A 16,381-nucleotide genomic window follows, 5' to 3' on the forward strand; every position below is an offset into this window, starting at 1 on the left:
TGACACTGATATAGTTCTAATGAAGGGCTGATGTGTGTAGTGAAATCAGCATTAGTCCAGATAAAAAAAATTAAAATTCCCAAAAATTAGAACATGTGAGAATAAAACTAAAGTTTGATAACATAGGTGACCAAAAGCGTAAAGAGACAAACATGCCGACATAAAAAAAAATTTAAATTACAATTTCATCAGGCATGAATTTTATGCCGATGAAATTAACTATAATAATTAAGGTACTAATTTATAATTAGAAAGTCCAACTAATCTCCCATTAAACGAAACTACTTTATGTGACAATTAAGAAATGAATATAAACATATAATAGTTTATAAAAACCTTAATTTTTGCTACGAAATCTTAATTTTAAAGGATCCGTGCATGGTTTCACCTAACGTTGGAAAAAACGACGTTATGGCAGCAGTGTTTCCACACTTGATTGTCAGCTATAAAATGTTGCGTTGCCCCGTCAAGATTGAATGCAACAATCACCAAAGACATATCAACTGCAACCAAGCTGCACTTCTCTCATTTAATTCTTACACACAAACCAGTAAAATTCACAGATGGATTCATGGGTTCGAGTTTTGATCCTCGTATCATGTTTGTTCCCCGTGTTAGTCGAGTCGAGGACTCGCCATTATAAATTTAATGTAAGTATATGCAAATTAATCTTTGATCATTCGATTATTATGTATGTCTTCTCTTTAATTATCTGCTTGCCGGCTGGTTCTATAATATATATATTATAGATTTGGATAATCTACTGTGGTTGAAAACACAACACCTGGTGATGTGCATTTTTACACAAGATGATCAATTGATCATCTGATGGACCTCACACAATGTCAGATAAAATTGAAAAATTGTCAGAAGAAACGAGATGATCAACTGATCATCTCGTGTAAAAAGTTCACAGCACCAGGTGCTGTGTTTTCAGCCATAGCAGAGGATCCGAATCCATATATTATCTTGCACATTCCGACAATGTGCATATAAATAATGTCAAAACTGCAAAATTTAGGGAAAATTGAATCTTTCGTCCTGTATATTTTTTGGACATGCTGTTAAATCTTCGTTTTAGTATGCTATCTTTGTGTTTTTGGCAAATTTAATATTTTTCCTACGTGGTGATGATGTGGCACTAATGCGACATTGACGTGTTTAGTGCAACATAAATACTCACGATGAAAAATGACTAAAATAGTTAGAAATCGGAAGATAAAAGACTAAGACTGAAATTTGATAACACCAACAAAATCACAAAAAAAAAAGCATATAATTAATAAGACAAAAAAGACAATTTCTCATATATTAATTGTGTTGCAGTGTTTAATTCAATTTTTGTCAAAACTGCAAAATATAAGGTTGTTGGCTTGAAGTAGTAGCAAATGGAGTTAAAAAGTCAAAATTGTTTAGTTCAACCATTTGCAAATTTCCAGATATTTATTTTAAAATGTATAAAATCTCTACCAATTTCTTTTTTCAGAGAAACGTACTAACTCAACACTCACATTTCCAGTAGTCCATGCATGCAAAATTAATAATAATAGTAAATACGTAACTTGTTCTGGTACACAGGTGGTGATGAAAAATGTCACTCGTTTGTGCTCATCCAAATCCATCGTGACCGTCAATGGACAATTTCCGGGCCCAACCATCTATGCTCGGGAAGGCGATACAGTCGTCGTTAAGGTCATCAACAACGTGAAATACAACGTTTCAATCCACTGGTAAAACATGCAGTAATACAATTTGTTTGGTGTCACTTGAATGCGTCGATCATCAAATACAAAATATGTACTGTAGCCTAATATATGTATATTTGTAACTGGATGGATATATCAAGGCACGGAGTCAGGCAACTCAGGACAGGGTGGGCGGATGGGCCAGCATATATTACACAGTGTCCTATCCAGACAGGGCAAACCTATGTGTACAACTTCACCATCACAGGCCAAAGGGGAACACTACTCTGGCACGCGCATATTCTATGGCTCAGAGCCACCCTGCACGGTGGTTTAGTCATTTTGCCGAAGCTTGGTGTCCCGTATCCTTTCCCCAAACCCAATCATGAGACCGTTGTCATCTTAGGTAAATCCATGGGACTTAAGTAATATTCTATGGTGGTTCCAAAACATACCAATATTCGCTATATATAGTTATTGATATTAGTTTCGATAATTGAATATTATGAGATGACTGAAGTCGCATGTACTTGATTTGTAGCTGAATGGTGGAAATCAGATACTGAAGCCGTGATCAACGAAGCTATAAAATCCGGCCTGGCGCCGAATGTCTCGGATGCTCACACAATCAATGGCCATCCAGGTCCCGTCTCTAGCTGCTCCTCCACAGGTACCAAAAACCAAATCTAAGCACAACAATATATGCACAAAATAATTCCAGTTTAGGATATTTCATCAAACAGTACTATATATGTCTCTATGTTTTCCAGTTGGATTTACACTAAATGTTGCGCCTGGAAACACATACATGCTGCGCCTGATCAACGCTGCACTGAACGAAGAACTCTTTTTCAAGATTGCAGGCCACAAAATGACTGTAGTAGAAGTCGATGCCACTTACGTGAAACCCTTTAAAACAGACACAATCTTGATCGCACCAGGTCAGACCACCAACGTGCTCGTGGCAGCTGACCAGGGTGTTGGAAGGTACATGGTGGCAGCGTCAACGTTCATGGACACAGCTATTGTCGCGGTGGACAACATGACGGCCACCGCGACTTTGCATTACTCCGGCACACAGGCTAGTTCTCCTACCACATTATCAACCCTGCCAGCAAGAAATGCCACGCCAGTTGCTAACAGTTTCACAAACTCGTTAAGGAGTCTCAACTCCAACAAATATCCAGCGAAAGTCCCACAAAAAATCGATCATTCTCTGTTGTTTACCGTCGGGCTGGGGATCAATCCGTGCTCCACTTGCAAGGCAGCAAACGGGAGCCGCATCGTGGCCTCGCTAAATAATGTCACGTTCGTGATGCCGAGTACTGCTCTTCTACAAGCGCATTACTTCAAGATTAAGGGAGTTTTCACCACTGATTTTCCCGGGAATCCACCATTTAAGTTCAACTATACCGGCAACCCTCCTTCCAATCTAGGGACTACGAGTGGAACAAAGGTTTACAGGGTTTCTTACAATGATACAGTTCAGGTGGTTTTACAAGATACTGGAATTATCGCGCCGGAAACCCATCCCGTTCATCTGCACGGATTCAATTTCTTTGCAATTGGAAAAGGGTTAGGAAATTATAACCCAAATACAGATCCTAAGAACTTCAATCTTGTTGATCCTGTCGAAAGGAACACAATCGGTGTGCCATCTGGTGGGTGGGTAGCCATCAGATTCCGAGCAGATAATCCAGGTATATAAATATCTATCTATCTTGGACTCAGCGCCACTTGACTCTAGTAGAGTGGAACAATTTAATGTATTTAATTAGAAGAACAAACTAACAATTGTAGCGCGTAAAATTTTCAGGAGTCTGGTTTATGCATTGCCATTTGGAAGTGCACACGACATGGGGGCTGAAAATGGCGTTCTTGGTAGACAATGGAAATGGCCCAAATGAATCCATCATCCCACCTCCTAAAGATCTGCCAAAATGTTGAATCTAAATAATGCAAAATTTGTATGAATATAAACTTTTCGTTCGAGTGTAATTTTCATTTGCAAGAAATGGTAAGTCTTAGGCCAAATAGTTTGAAGAAACCAAGAATATAGGATGGCATGAGTTGTGATAGCTGCTAAGCTCTAGTTTTGGATTTTTCTTTCCTGTTTTTATCAGTGCTAAGCTTTACTGTTTCTTGAGTAAAAGTAAAGTTTGCTCAAGTGGAAATCATTAATTACATGTTGATTTTTTGTGGGATTTTACACATGCAACATTATCCGATGTTATAGAATTCATTAATTAAATAAAGATAAATAGAAAATCCGTTTTCAAAATCAAATAGTTTGAAAAACAAACAAGTTTATATATTTGGGATGGATAAAATAATAAATAATTTTAAAAACTAAAGTTAAAAATAACTAAAAAAAAGGGATAATTCATCATATTTACTATACACTAGTGATTTAAATCTTAAATTTTTACTTTTGCATAATCGAAAAGGTGAATGGTTTAAAGAATTAATAAAATCATATAAAAAAGATACCTAAGATAATTATTCTCTATCAGATTATTTAATAATAACATTATTATATATCTAACAGAAATTTAAGCTGTATGAAAATATCCCACGATGGTTTCTTACCTCAACCACGTACATAAATCGCAGTTCCATATTTAATAAATAAATTCTTTCTTGGTTCATTTTTCTAACGTCAACCATTAAATCCAACCATTAAATCTAACATAAAAACTCTTATGAAACGATCTCACATATCAATTTTGTGGATCAAATATCTTATTTGGGTCATCCATGAAAAAGTATTACTTTTTATGCTAAGAGTATTACTTTTTATTATGAATATCGTTAGAATTGATCCGTTTCACAGATAAAAATTTGTTAGACCGTATAACAATAGACTTACTCTAAATCTAGTCATGACTTTTTCCTGTCATCATTAATTGTCAGCTAAAATTAATAATATATAAATCTCGAATTTATTATTTCAGGAAAAAATATATATATCGAAATTATTACGATGCTTCACAATCAGCATAAATTGTGTATCGGTAATCGTTACGTGGAAGATGGAGAAATATATATATATATATATATATATATGTCCCCGAAGAAAGACAGGCTTGCGGTCCCTAAATGCAAAAGCTGCAAATTCCAGAGCCAACAACTTCTGTTTATTTTTAGGTAAATTTATTTATTTAATACAATTCATGCAATGCAGTCAATCGGCAACCAATAATTGATAAAGAAAAAATTTATATCAATATTATTATATTTTGAAAAATAATTTATATTATTATGTAATATAATTTAATATACTGTGTATAGAAATTTTCAAGAAACAAAGAGCTAGAGAACCTCGAACGAATACTAGTTAACAATTTTTTTTTAGGTGATAAGCAGTACTGGGAAAAATCACTAATAATTGAACGTCCATTTAATCAATTAATTGTACTTATAATAGTACATATATATCCTTGTGGAAAACATTATACGCTACCGGCAGTAACAATAGTTAATTATATTTAAAATTAATTATCAGATTTATCAATTTAAATCTTTTTTTAGTTGGGGCGATTTTTTCGTGATTGTTCTCGAAGTTCACTATGAATCTTTAAGAATTTATTATGAGATTTATGGACACTATCTAATAGTACGAAGTGTAAAAAAAAAGAAATTCTTTTTATATACATTTGAACAACTGGTGGTCATATTTCTCTTTATCGAGAAATCGAATAAGCCATATAGAGATTTTCTCAGGCCTGTTCATAATATTTCGTCCAGAACTATAAGTGTCAATTTAACATCTTTTATATACATATAATCTTGATGTCCCCTTAGAAACCTAAACATGTAGTATTTAAAACTTAACTAAATTATTTATGTATTCAACTCGAGTCGAGCTTGAATATTCATTTGAATAACATTTAAGTAAATTTAAAATTTTATTGTAGCTCGAGTTGGACTCGAGAATGACATCCTTCTCAATCATAGGGTAAAGTTCATTATTTCATTACATATGTTTGTACATTGATTTTTTTTTTTTTTTTTTGGAAGTGTTTATTTTTTTTAAAAAAAAAACACCAAATATTCAGTGACTATTTAAATAATCTTTCAAAATAAACTCAGTTATGAGACATCCACAAGCTTCACAGCTGGAGACAGGGTATGGAACAATTTTAATGTACATTATATTGAGGAAGAACCCGTTATATGACCCGACCCACTTGAGTATAATGTAGAAAGTAAAATTTATAATTTTAAAAAAAATTATATTTATAATTAATAACAAACAATGAGAGCTTCTAAATGGCCTCTCCTTTTCGCTCTCAAGAGGGAGTATGTCTCTTGTGAGACGGTCTCATGAATCTTTATCTATAAGACGGGTCAATTCTACCGATATTCACAATAAAAAATATTACTCTTTTACTCTTAGCATAAAAAGTAATATTTTTTCATGGATGACCCAAATAAGAGATCTGTCTCACAAAATACGACATGTGAGACTGTTTCACACAAATTTTTGTCCTCAAAAGGAGGAAGATATTCTTGAATGAAACACGAAGAAATCAAAGCAATCCACAGAAAACCAAATGCATGGAATCGAAAGGGACGTGATAAAGAGCAATTGCACGCCAAATAACCATATAGAGACCAACAGGAACCCTCTGTCAAATCCACCCGGAATCAAAAACTAATTTAAGGATACTCTATTGGGCAAGGATACGAATGCAAACACAACCATATACCCGGATGATGAAGGAATAATCTCAGATTATGAACATGAAGAAAGCGAAGAATGGACTGAGGAAGATGGATGCCCGTAGATCAGACTAACGCAGGAGGAAAAAGCAAGACAGTGTAGGCCATGGCGTCAAACCTTGATAGTTAAAGTGTTGGGAAGAACTATCGGATACAATTACATGTTCCGACGTATCAAGACTTTATGGCAACCTAAGGCTATGATTGAAATGGTAGCCATTGAGAATGACTACTACATAGTCAAGTTTGCATCAATAGATGACTATGAGCATGCAAAATATGAATGACCATGGATGATAATGGATCACTACTTGATCACAAAGGAATGGACTCCTAATTTCAACCCGCTCATGGAAAACACTGAGAAACTATTGGCATGGGTCCGTTTTCCATGCCTACCGATCGAGTACTACAACAAAGAATTTCTAATGAAAGTTCGCCGCAATATCGGTAGGCCGATCAAAATCGATCAAGCCACGAGTCTAAAATCAAGAGGCAAGTTTGCAAGAATATGCATCGAGGTGGATATAACCAAGACACTCTTGGCTAAATTCAAGATCCGGAGAAGAATTATTAGATTGAATATGAAGGCTTGCATCTGATTTGTTTCCATTCTGGAACTCATGGCCACCACAAAGAGCAATGCTCGAGCATAAAGGTCGTCGGAGAACGTGATACACCACCGGATAAAGAAGGGACAGAGGACGGTGAGAACCAGATTGGGAAAGTTACTCATCCAGCAGAATTCAAGGACAAATTTGGGCCGTGGATGATGATATCACGCCATATTCGGAAGGCTGAGAAAGGTAAGGATATGAGCAACCCGAAATTTGGGAACAACGACAGAAGAAAAGAAGGCAAAGATTTGGGGGGGCAATAATTACCAAAATAATAACTCCAGATACGAAAACTTGGTAATGGAAGAGGACACCAATAAGGAACCATATATGGATGGCCCCGAATTAATTTATGAAGGCCCGAGTACCCATAGAATAGGAGCTGGCACAGGTAGAAAGCCCAATGTACAAGTTAATTACAAGGAGCTAGAAACCACTGGCACTGAAAGAGGCCGCATGAATGATATGAAGAACCAGCCACAACACAGGGACATGAGCAGAGGACGACAACATTGACAAGATAAATCCCGACAAGCGGCTGCGGAAGCGGAACATGTGGTTATCCGGGGATCTCAAGGAGGGACAGTTATAGACCGACATGTGGTAAGAAATACAATAATGGAAGATAACATGAATACTGATAATCTATTCAATATTGTTGGAGTTGGAGAACACCATCAAGATCCACCATCACAATACGAAGGAAAAAATGTGAAAATGCAAGAAGAAATCATGCATGGGGAAGAAGAAATGGTCAAGGAGACACCATGGGGTGAACTCCCTGGCCAATGATAGACTAAGAAAAGTGGATGATACAGGGGCTCTCGCCTCACTTTGAGGTGCACACATATTTCTAACTCTATTATGAATATGAATTTATTAATCTGGAATTGTCAGGGCGTAGCATCGAAAGCTACGAACAGAGTTATTAAAAACATGCGGAAAAGACTTAATCCCATTATTCTAGGACTACTGGAGCCCCGCGTTTCTTTTTCTCACACAGATGAGATTTGTAAGAAGATGGGATTTGAGAATTGGTTGCGAGTTGAAGCCACGAGTTTCAGCGGAGGAATTTGGGTCTTTTGGCAAGATACTATCAACATGGAGATAGTTCATACTCACCCACAATTCGTCGTGACTCAGGTCAAGATAGATAATAAAGATCCTTGGTTCTTATTCATTGTGTACGGAAGCCCCAATGCTACACTTCGAAAAAAGTTGTCGCAGGACCTTGACTTAGAAAAACTAAACATCCAAGGACCATGGTGCTCTATTAGGGACTATAACTCCGTGATAACAAAAGGCGAAGTTGCCTCATGAAAGAAGACTACACACCATCGAAGTGTAGATTTTACGGAATGGATATTCAACCAAGCAATGATAGATATGGGATTCGAGGGAGCCAAATACACATGGACCAGGGGACTAAGCTCGGATACATACAACAGTGATAGACTGGACAGAGGGTTGTGCAACCTAGAATGGAAGGAGATGTTCCCGGAAGCCAATGTCATTCACCAACCAATCATTCAATCAGATCATTCCTCGTTGCTAATCAAACTGTTCGACAGAAAGCAATTAGGTTGTAAATGGGGGTATCGATTTCAGGTAGCATGGCTCACTCATGAGAACTTTCCGGATGTAATCACGGAGGAATGGGATATTAAAGAACCATTGGAAGACAATATCGTGAAGATGGCCAACGTTCTGCCCATATGGAATAAAACTACATTTGGAGACATCCACAGAAATAAAAGGAGGCTTATAGCAAGAATTGAAGGCATCCAAAGAAGCCTGAACATCCAACCAAGCAGAGGGTTGATCAAGCTAGAAAAAAGGCTCAGAGATGATCTAGACATGGTGTTACAACAAGAAGAACTCCTGTGGTACCAGAAATTGAGGGAGTATGGATTATATCAGGGGACAGAAACACAAAATTCTATCATCCATCCACACTTGCACGACGCAGCCGAATTAGGATTGGCGCACAATTGATAGTGGAGGAGGAAAAGACCAACAATTAGAGACTGTTTAAGATATACTGTCGTTAAAATTAGTGACGCCTTTGTCAAAAATAGTCGTTAATTAGCGACAGTTTAGACATAATCCGTCGCTAATTTTTTAGTAAAATAAAAAATTATTTTTATAATTTAATAAATCTAAAAAAAACTTAAAATCTGACTATGCTAACAATATTCATGATTTTAACTAACACTTAAAAATTTACCTAAAATTGAAACGAAAAACTTAACCTAAATCGAAACTCAAATCGTTTAAGAGAGAAAAATTTTAAGTGTTGTGAATTAGAGGAAAATGGACTTTTCAGGGATATTTATAAACAATTTACGACGATTTCTGGAGCGACGGTTTTTTATTAAACCGTCGCTAATAGATTAAACAGTCGCTACTAGCGACGGTTAAGCAAAATTTGTCGTTATTAGCGACGGATTTTCATTAAACTGTCGCTAATTTAAAAATTGCGATGGTTGTATTAAAATCGTCGCTAAATATAGCGACGGTTTAAGCGAAACCGTCTTTTAAGCAAAACTGTCGCTAAATATAGCAATCGTTTAAGAAAACCGTTGTTGTTTGTCCAAAAAACACGTTAATTGACAAAGGTTTTCTAAAACCGTTGTCGATGACCCTAAACAAATGCTCAAAGACAACAGTTTTTAGAAAACCGTTGTCTTTTAGAGTTTTTTTTAAGTAACAAAAACCGTCGTCTTTTGGGTGTTGTTAAACCCATATTTTCTTGTAGTGCTTGGGTACAAAAAGGTGGAGCTCGGGATAGATTCAACAATAGTAGTGCAGTGGCTCCATGGTGAAGTGGCTCCTTGCTCGCCATCGTCCAACTTAGTCTATTGTTGTCAAAAGTTACTCGCGAAGGAATGGGAAGTTCGGGTGCATCACATATATAGAGAACTAAACAGAGCGGTTGACTTCTTGGTATCGAAATCACTAAATTACGACAAAGGCTGGAGAAGTGTCGGGACCCTCGCCAAGGTTGAGGAAGATTATCGATGAAGACAAGTTAGGAATAAGTAGACACAGGAGAGTGCCTAGAAATAGTTTTATGTAACTGATATTCCATCCGGAAGAACAAAAAAAAAAAGAAATTATATTTATTATTATTTTTTCTTTAAAAAATCAATTATATAACATTTTGTCCCCATCCAATGATTTCATATATCAGTCTCCATCTCTTCTTTTATAAATTATAACACAAATTTTCTGGGTTGTTCTGCTCTAACATCGTTCCCTCTACTCTTAACAAACAAGTACGAATATAATTTGAACATTGATTCACTTCTTCGAACTCAGTAATCAGCTTCAAATACTTTAAACGAGAGAAACAACAATTTTTCGTGACTTTGATTTTAACTCGGGAATAATTTTTCCCTGTTCAATGGACGTTTAATCTGTGAATACTGTAGTTTTGTCCATCACACGACGGCTCTATAATGTTTTCTGTCACAGGTTCACTGTATCTTTCCTCATTTTGTCCTCTTCCTTTGTCCGCCTATTGTATTTTCTGTGTCCACATTTTTTCAACAGTTTCTTGAAATTTTCCTTGGGCACAGGAAAGTCGAGTGGCCTTTCCAAGATTCCTCACCATGTGTGTGAAAAAAAGTAGTATTCAGATTCCTATTTTTTGACTTAATGCACTAGCTAGCAAATCTCCACTTATCTATATCTACTCTTGTATTGGCTGCTAATTCCTTTGCTTCAATTCCAGGTGGGATTTTTGTTTTAGGAAATTCACCTCACTAGGTGGTTAAATACAGACAATGAACAGAGAAACGCTGCAGCCATGGATGAGGACATCAGACTGGTTGTTCGAGGAAAATAAGGTGATGACGAAATGGACACCCGAGGAAAATAAAAGATTTGAAAATGCACTGGCGTTCTTCGATAAAGATACCCCGGACAGGTGGTACAATGTGGCGGCCATGATTCCTGGAAAGACGGTAAGTGATGTGATGAACCAGTATAAAGAATTGGTAGAGGATGTTAGTGATATAGAAGCGGGGCTAATCCCAATTCCAGGTTACGCGAACAACACTTTCACCTTGGAGTGGGTGAGTAGTCACCCCTGTCAGGGATTGAAACCATCGTATAATCCAGGCGGGAAACGGAGCTCTTCGATTCGGGGTTCGGATCACGAACGGAAAAAAGGGGTGCCCTGGACCGAGGAGGAACACAGGTGACTAAATTGATTATACTTTTCTTGATTTTTGATTTCTTCTTGTAAGACCTTACTTATTTTCAAGGCGTCAGGCAATTTCTGTTGGGCCTGAAAAAGTACGGAAAAGGGGATTGGAGGAACATTTCGCGCAACTTCGTGACAACGAGGACCCCGACACAGGTCGCGAGTCATGCTCAGAAGTACTTTATCAGGCAGGTTTCTGGGGGCAAAGACAAGAGAAGATCAAGCATACATGATATCACAACTCTGAATCTTCTGGAAGCCGATTCTTCATCTCCTGATAAAGATCTAAACAGGCCTGATTCGCCGCATAAATCAGCCTTAATCTTGAAATCCCAACAAAATCCAGACGAAATCACAGGTTTTGTGCCGGAAATGTACGAGTCTAATGTTCTGCAACCTCCAGGGTCGATGATGGGCTTCGTTCCTGGAAACAGCGGATTGATCATCACTCATTTGCCAGGGAATTCTTCATTTGGATTCAACCTTTATAATAGTGAAACTTTCCAGGTGCAACGCGCGCAGCAAAATTGATTTTTACATCACTGAAAAGCTGATTTTGCTAGGAGACTTAACTAGTACTCCATACATGTCATGTCAGCAAGATTTCATCAACCTTGAATTATAAAGAAATTATGATTTTAATTTTCAGCTGTTCACGATGAAAAATCTCCAACTTACGAATGCAAATATTATCAGCAAAAAATATATCAAAACCGAAACATAACTTCCCCCGGTTGAACTTAGATTCTTACTCTCTGGTTGTCCTATGATTCCAACTTGACCGCATATAATCTTTTCCATGATTTGATGAATTAAAACAAACGCAAGCATCTCATGCTCAGATCCTACTATCTTTTCTTTGTTACATTTCTTCGAATCTCTCTGTCTCCCTGCTTTTGGGCGGGTTTTGAATCACATTTATGATTAAAAAAAAAAAAATTTAACCAATGAGACTAACCAGGGATCAAATCTAGTGTTCAACGTGTTTTGACAATCCACACAATATCTTTCATAGAATATTGATACTGATAAGTAATTCTCCAAGCATTTCGACCATATTTTTTCCTTCCAGTGCATTTAAAAGTTAAAAATTTTCCATTTACTCTATTTGATTTTGGGTTATAGAAATTATATTTTAAAAACATATTTCTTGAAATTCAAACAATTCTTGAATTCAAAATACAAGTTACACGTAAAGTCCTCCTAGAGGATATATATATATTTTTTCTCTTGGATAAAATGAGGGTGTAAGATTTGTCTACATCTAATCTAATTATGCGTGATTTGAACCCAAAGTTTGAGGTCTCACTCTTACCACTATGGCAAAAATGCTTGCCCGGAAGATAGAGTAGAGTAAACATCTTAAAAAGTTGGGAGAACTAATAGTCCTTTAACCTTTAGATATGAATCTAAAGAGGGAAGTCAAATCCCATTATTCCTCCTCCCAATAAAGGGCTCCGAACCAAATTATAAGTCAAAACGGCATTCGTAGATTGCATGCTCTTATTTGCTATATTTTTCCCACACTACTTTCTCTTCTTGTTTGCTAACTAATGGTAATAACTCTAGGATTGATCCTAACAAGAAACCTATAAAATTTATTACAAATTTTAGAACCAAAAAAAAAAAAACAATCATAAAATTTGAAATCTATCTCTATTTGATCGGACACAATCAAAATTAAATCTTGTTGTTCTTATATACTGTTTTAGGTCCCTCCACAGCCACTAGGTACATGAGCAAAATTCTCATGAAAACGACCTCTTTCGGGAAATGACAAACCAACCGCACTCTCTATTTTTCTTTTTTCAAATGGAGCCCCCCCTCCTTTTTTTTCTTTCTTGCAAGTTGCCCCATTTGAAGAACTTTACTACTTTATTCTTAATGATCATGATATTCCTCCTTAAGTATATTTAGACCATATACCTTATCTTACAACCTAAAATAATTTTATGTCTGTGATCTTTATTCTTATTCTCACTAGATTCTCGTACCCTTTTTTTCAACTCGCATTTTCTAATTAATACCTTGGAACATCATAAATTTTTTGATGGTATGCATGCTAAGTTTGCATGAAATAAGCTATTTTTACAATCAATCAATACTAAATCCACACAAATATACATAATTTTTTTAAAAAAAACCAAAAATCTATAATTTGCACGACACGTTGAAGAACTGAAAAGTAATATTAATTTTCATGTGAAAGAAAGAAAGAAAGAGGGAGGAGAGAATTAAGGGATGGCCGACTAAATCCTTGTGGCATAAAGTAATACTTGTCTATGGTGCTTTCCTTGTATGCCCCACCAAAATATGCACACGAATAAATTTAGTGGAAGCTGCTTGTGAAACATATCTAAGGAAAGGTAGAATAGAAAGAACATGCAAAATCATGTATTATCATCGTTAAACATGAAAAATGATTCTTTATTTAAAGGTAAAATCAAGATTCATATATGTATACGTGTCAAGTGTGGGAAGTTTGACTTGATGAACAAAATAAAGATATTTGTGCGGTTAAATTCAAGATGTATACAAAATAATTAATTTCCATAAAAGTACTAAAGCTCATCCGGCGCACAACAATATCGAGTTGATGGAGTAGATGAATTTTTTATCGATATAATTTACCTTGTTAATGTGATTTACATATTTTTACGTCAGTTCGAAATTTACCAAATATACATCGAAAAATAGATGTCGTGGGTTCTAAAAATAGAAGTGAGTCGCCACTTACAAATTTAATTTTCATATAAGTGCATGTTTTTGTTCCATACATTGCGTGGAACTGAATCGATTATTATGATTTACAATTATTGCGAATAAATGCGGTGATCAGTATGACACCTCACACGGCCCACAAACAATAAAACGGAACAGTGATAATTTCCATTATGTAAAAAGCAGGCCCATTTCCACAGAAATATGGATCATTTAGAGCCCACCCGGATTTGGGCCCATTTGATTTTAATCTTACAATTTAATAGTTTTATATAATATTTAATATAATACTAGTTACTCTGCACACGTGATACGTGTGTGTATAATTTTTTTTTATAATTATCGATGGACTAAAGTGAACTTTGACAAATTATGGAGGGACTAAATTGATATTTGAATTGTTGAAATAAAAAAATAATAAAAATAAAAGTGTGTATTGAAATTTCAAAAAAAACAAAACAAAACAAAAGTGTGATATTAGTATCATATAAGAGTAAAGTTGGAAAAAAATGTTGGTGTTCTTCCTAGATAATTACTATGATGTCCTCAACTTTAATAAAATAGAATAGATATTAATATTATTTATGTTATATGCTTTATTTATCAAGTCTTGCTTTTGTTATGATATTTTTAAAATTAAGTATTAGATTATATTTAGTAAGATGAGTTTTCTATAATTATGAAAATTTAATCACATTATATTAAACTAAATCAAAGTATAAATAATTAATATTTTAATAAACAAAACAAGATATTTTTCATTTTTGAAAGAGTCAAATTCAATTAAAAAAAAGTATTTACACTAAAACCAAAGATGTGAGGGGAANAAAAAAAAAAAAAAAAAAAAAAAAAAAAAAACTACACCAAAAACTAGTCAGAGAAGGACGACGGCATGTTGAAACTCTTAGGTTTCCTGGAAATGATCACAAATTTTGTTAATTGATATTATAAAAATCTTTATAATGCGAAATTCTAATTTCATGCAATATTTACTCATAAAGAAAATAAAGTCAAATTGTATTTATCTTCCACGTGTAAAGATATTTTTCAACTCTATAATAACTTGTGTGAGACGGTCTCACGGGTCGTATTTTGTGATACAGGTCTCTTGTTTGTATCATTCACGAAAAAAAATATTATTTTTTATGCTAATAGTATTATTTTTATTATGAATATCGGTAGGATTGACCCGTCTCACAGATAAAGATTCGTGAGACCGTCTTACAAGAGACTTACTCATAAAAAATCAGGCATATATATCCAATTTGTAAAAAATTTCACTTCTAGTTTTTTAAAATATCATTAATTTTATATACTAGGTTATCTAATTTTCAGATTTGATCAAATAGGCTAAAAGAAATAATTATTCAACGTCCAAAATGCATATGAGGCTAGCATTCAAACAAAAGGGTTAATTCTTTCATCACGTCTCCTCCACGTTTTCTCTTTTTTCTATACCTTTTTTTCAAAAATAAAATAAAATAAAATAAAATTTCACCATCAACTTGTGAGACCATCTTATATAGACGGATATTTGATCCGACTTATTAAAATATCACTTTTATGTTACAATTAATTTTTTATATCAAAAATCTTATTTTTTATTAGTTATGAAATAATATTGTGTAATATATGATTATTTGAGTGAGATATATTATTATTTTTATATGAAATGTATAATTTTTCACTATAGACTGAATCGACTCGTCTCACATATTTATATCTCATAAGTCATAGAACATGACACATACTCTTTTGTTTACAACTCACTAATTAAGTCCGATTATTTCAAAAAACATTGGGATCATTTTTAAATTTCAAAATAAAGTAGTAATTAAATTTTCTGACGTTTTCAAAATTTGTTTTTCACAGGATGTGACAAGGAAATTGTCGATTTGAATACTCCCGTGGAATGGACTGTTGATGAGTGAGGTTCAATGTGCCTGACTAATTTATTCCAAGTGTGATTATTTAAGATTACATGAAACGTACTTTAGTTTAAAAGCAGCCACTCAAAATTGGTTTTTCTCGTACATTCCAAAAAAACAAAAATAAAAAAAAGTGTTTAATTGCTTCACATTTTTCTTGATATATGATAGTAAAATACAATGTTTTTCATTGAACTTTTTGTCTTTGCAGACATTCTAAATTTGACCATTCAAGTGATGTATGAGTTTTGTGTAGGTTAATGTATATTGCATATTGTTAGCGAAATTGTTAATAATAAAATTGTAGAAGTAAACTCGTAAAGACAAAACAGAAACGAAATAAGTATAATGTTACTAGTATGAATATTGTGTATGTAAGAACAAAATCGAACAGAGACATATAGCAAGTATAGTTTCCTCAAGACATATTCTTCCCCTTAGGTATGTGCTTCGAGGATTTGACCGGACGACTGTTTCTCAGGATGTAACGTGTAG

The 16,381-nt window shown here is 34.7% G+C and overlaps 3 protein-coding genes across 3 annotated transcripts; all 3 read left to right on the forward strand.

Moving 5' to 3' along the window:
• The first annotated feature begins 484 nt into the window (after positions 1 to 484).
• Positions 485 to 3,919, forward strand: LOC140960191 (laccase-4-like). Its single transcript, XM_073418348.1, has 6 exons — positions 485 to 650; positions 1,579 to 1,730; positions 1,847 to 2,091; positions 2,227 to 2,355; positions 2,456 to 3,385; positions 3,502 to 3,919. Exons 1-6 carry the CDS (start codon positions 564 to 566, stop codon positions 3,630 to 3,632), a joined length of 1,674 nt encoding a protein of 557 aa, XP_073274449.1. The 5' UTR covers positions 485 to 563; the 3' UTR covers positions 3,633 to 3,919.
• A 4,494-nt stretch (positions 3,920 to 8,413) lies between these two features.
• On the forward strand, positions 8,414 to 9,022 carry LOC140959431 (uncharacterized). Its single transcript, XM_073417265.1, has one exon. The coding sequence runs from the start codon at positions 8,414 to 8,416 to the stop codon at positions 9,020 to 9,022; it is 609 nt and encodes a 202-aa protein (XP_073273366.1).
• A 1,246-nt stretch (positions 9,023 to 10,268) lies between these two features.
• LOC140958540 (transcription factor DIVARICATA-like) lies at positions 10,269 to 11,977 on the forward strand. Its single transcript, XM_073416024.1, has 2 exons — positions 10,269 to 11,231; positions 11,306 to 11,977. Exons 1-2 carry the CDS (start codon positions 10,816 to 10,818, stop codon positions 11,766 to 11,768), a joined length of 879 nt encoding a protein of 292 aa, XP_073272125.1. The 5' UTR covers positions 10,269 to 10,815; the 3' UTR covers positions 11,769 to 11,977.
• Positions 11,978 to 16,381: the final 4,404 nt, after the last annotated feature.

This window comes from Primulina huaijiensis, chromosome 15 (assembly GCF_012295235.1).
Source record: "Primulina huaijiensis isolate GDHJ02 chromosome 15, ASM1229523v2, whole genome shotgun sequence".
Taxonomy (NCBI): domain Eukaryota; kingdom Viridiplantae; phylum Streptophyta; class Magnoliopsida; order Lamiales; family Gesneriaceae; genus Primulina; species Primulina huaijiensis.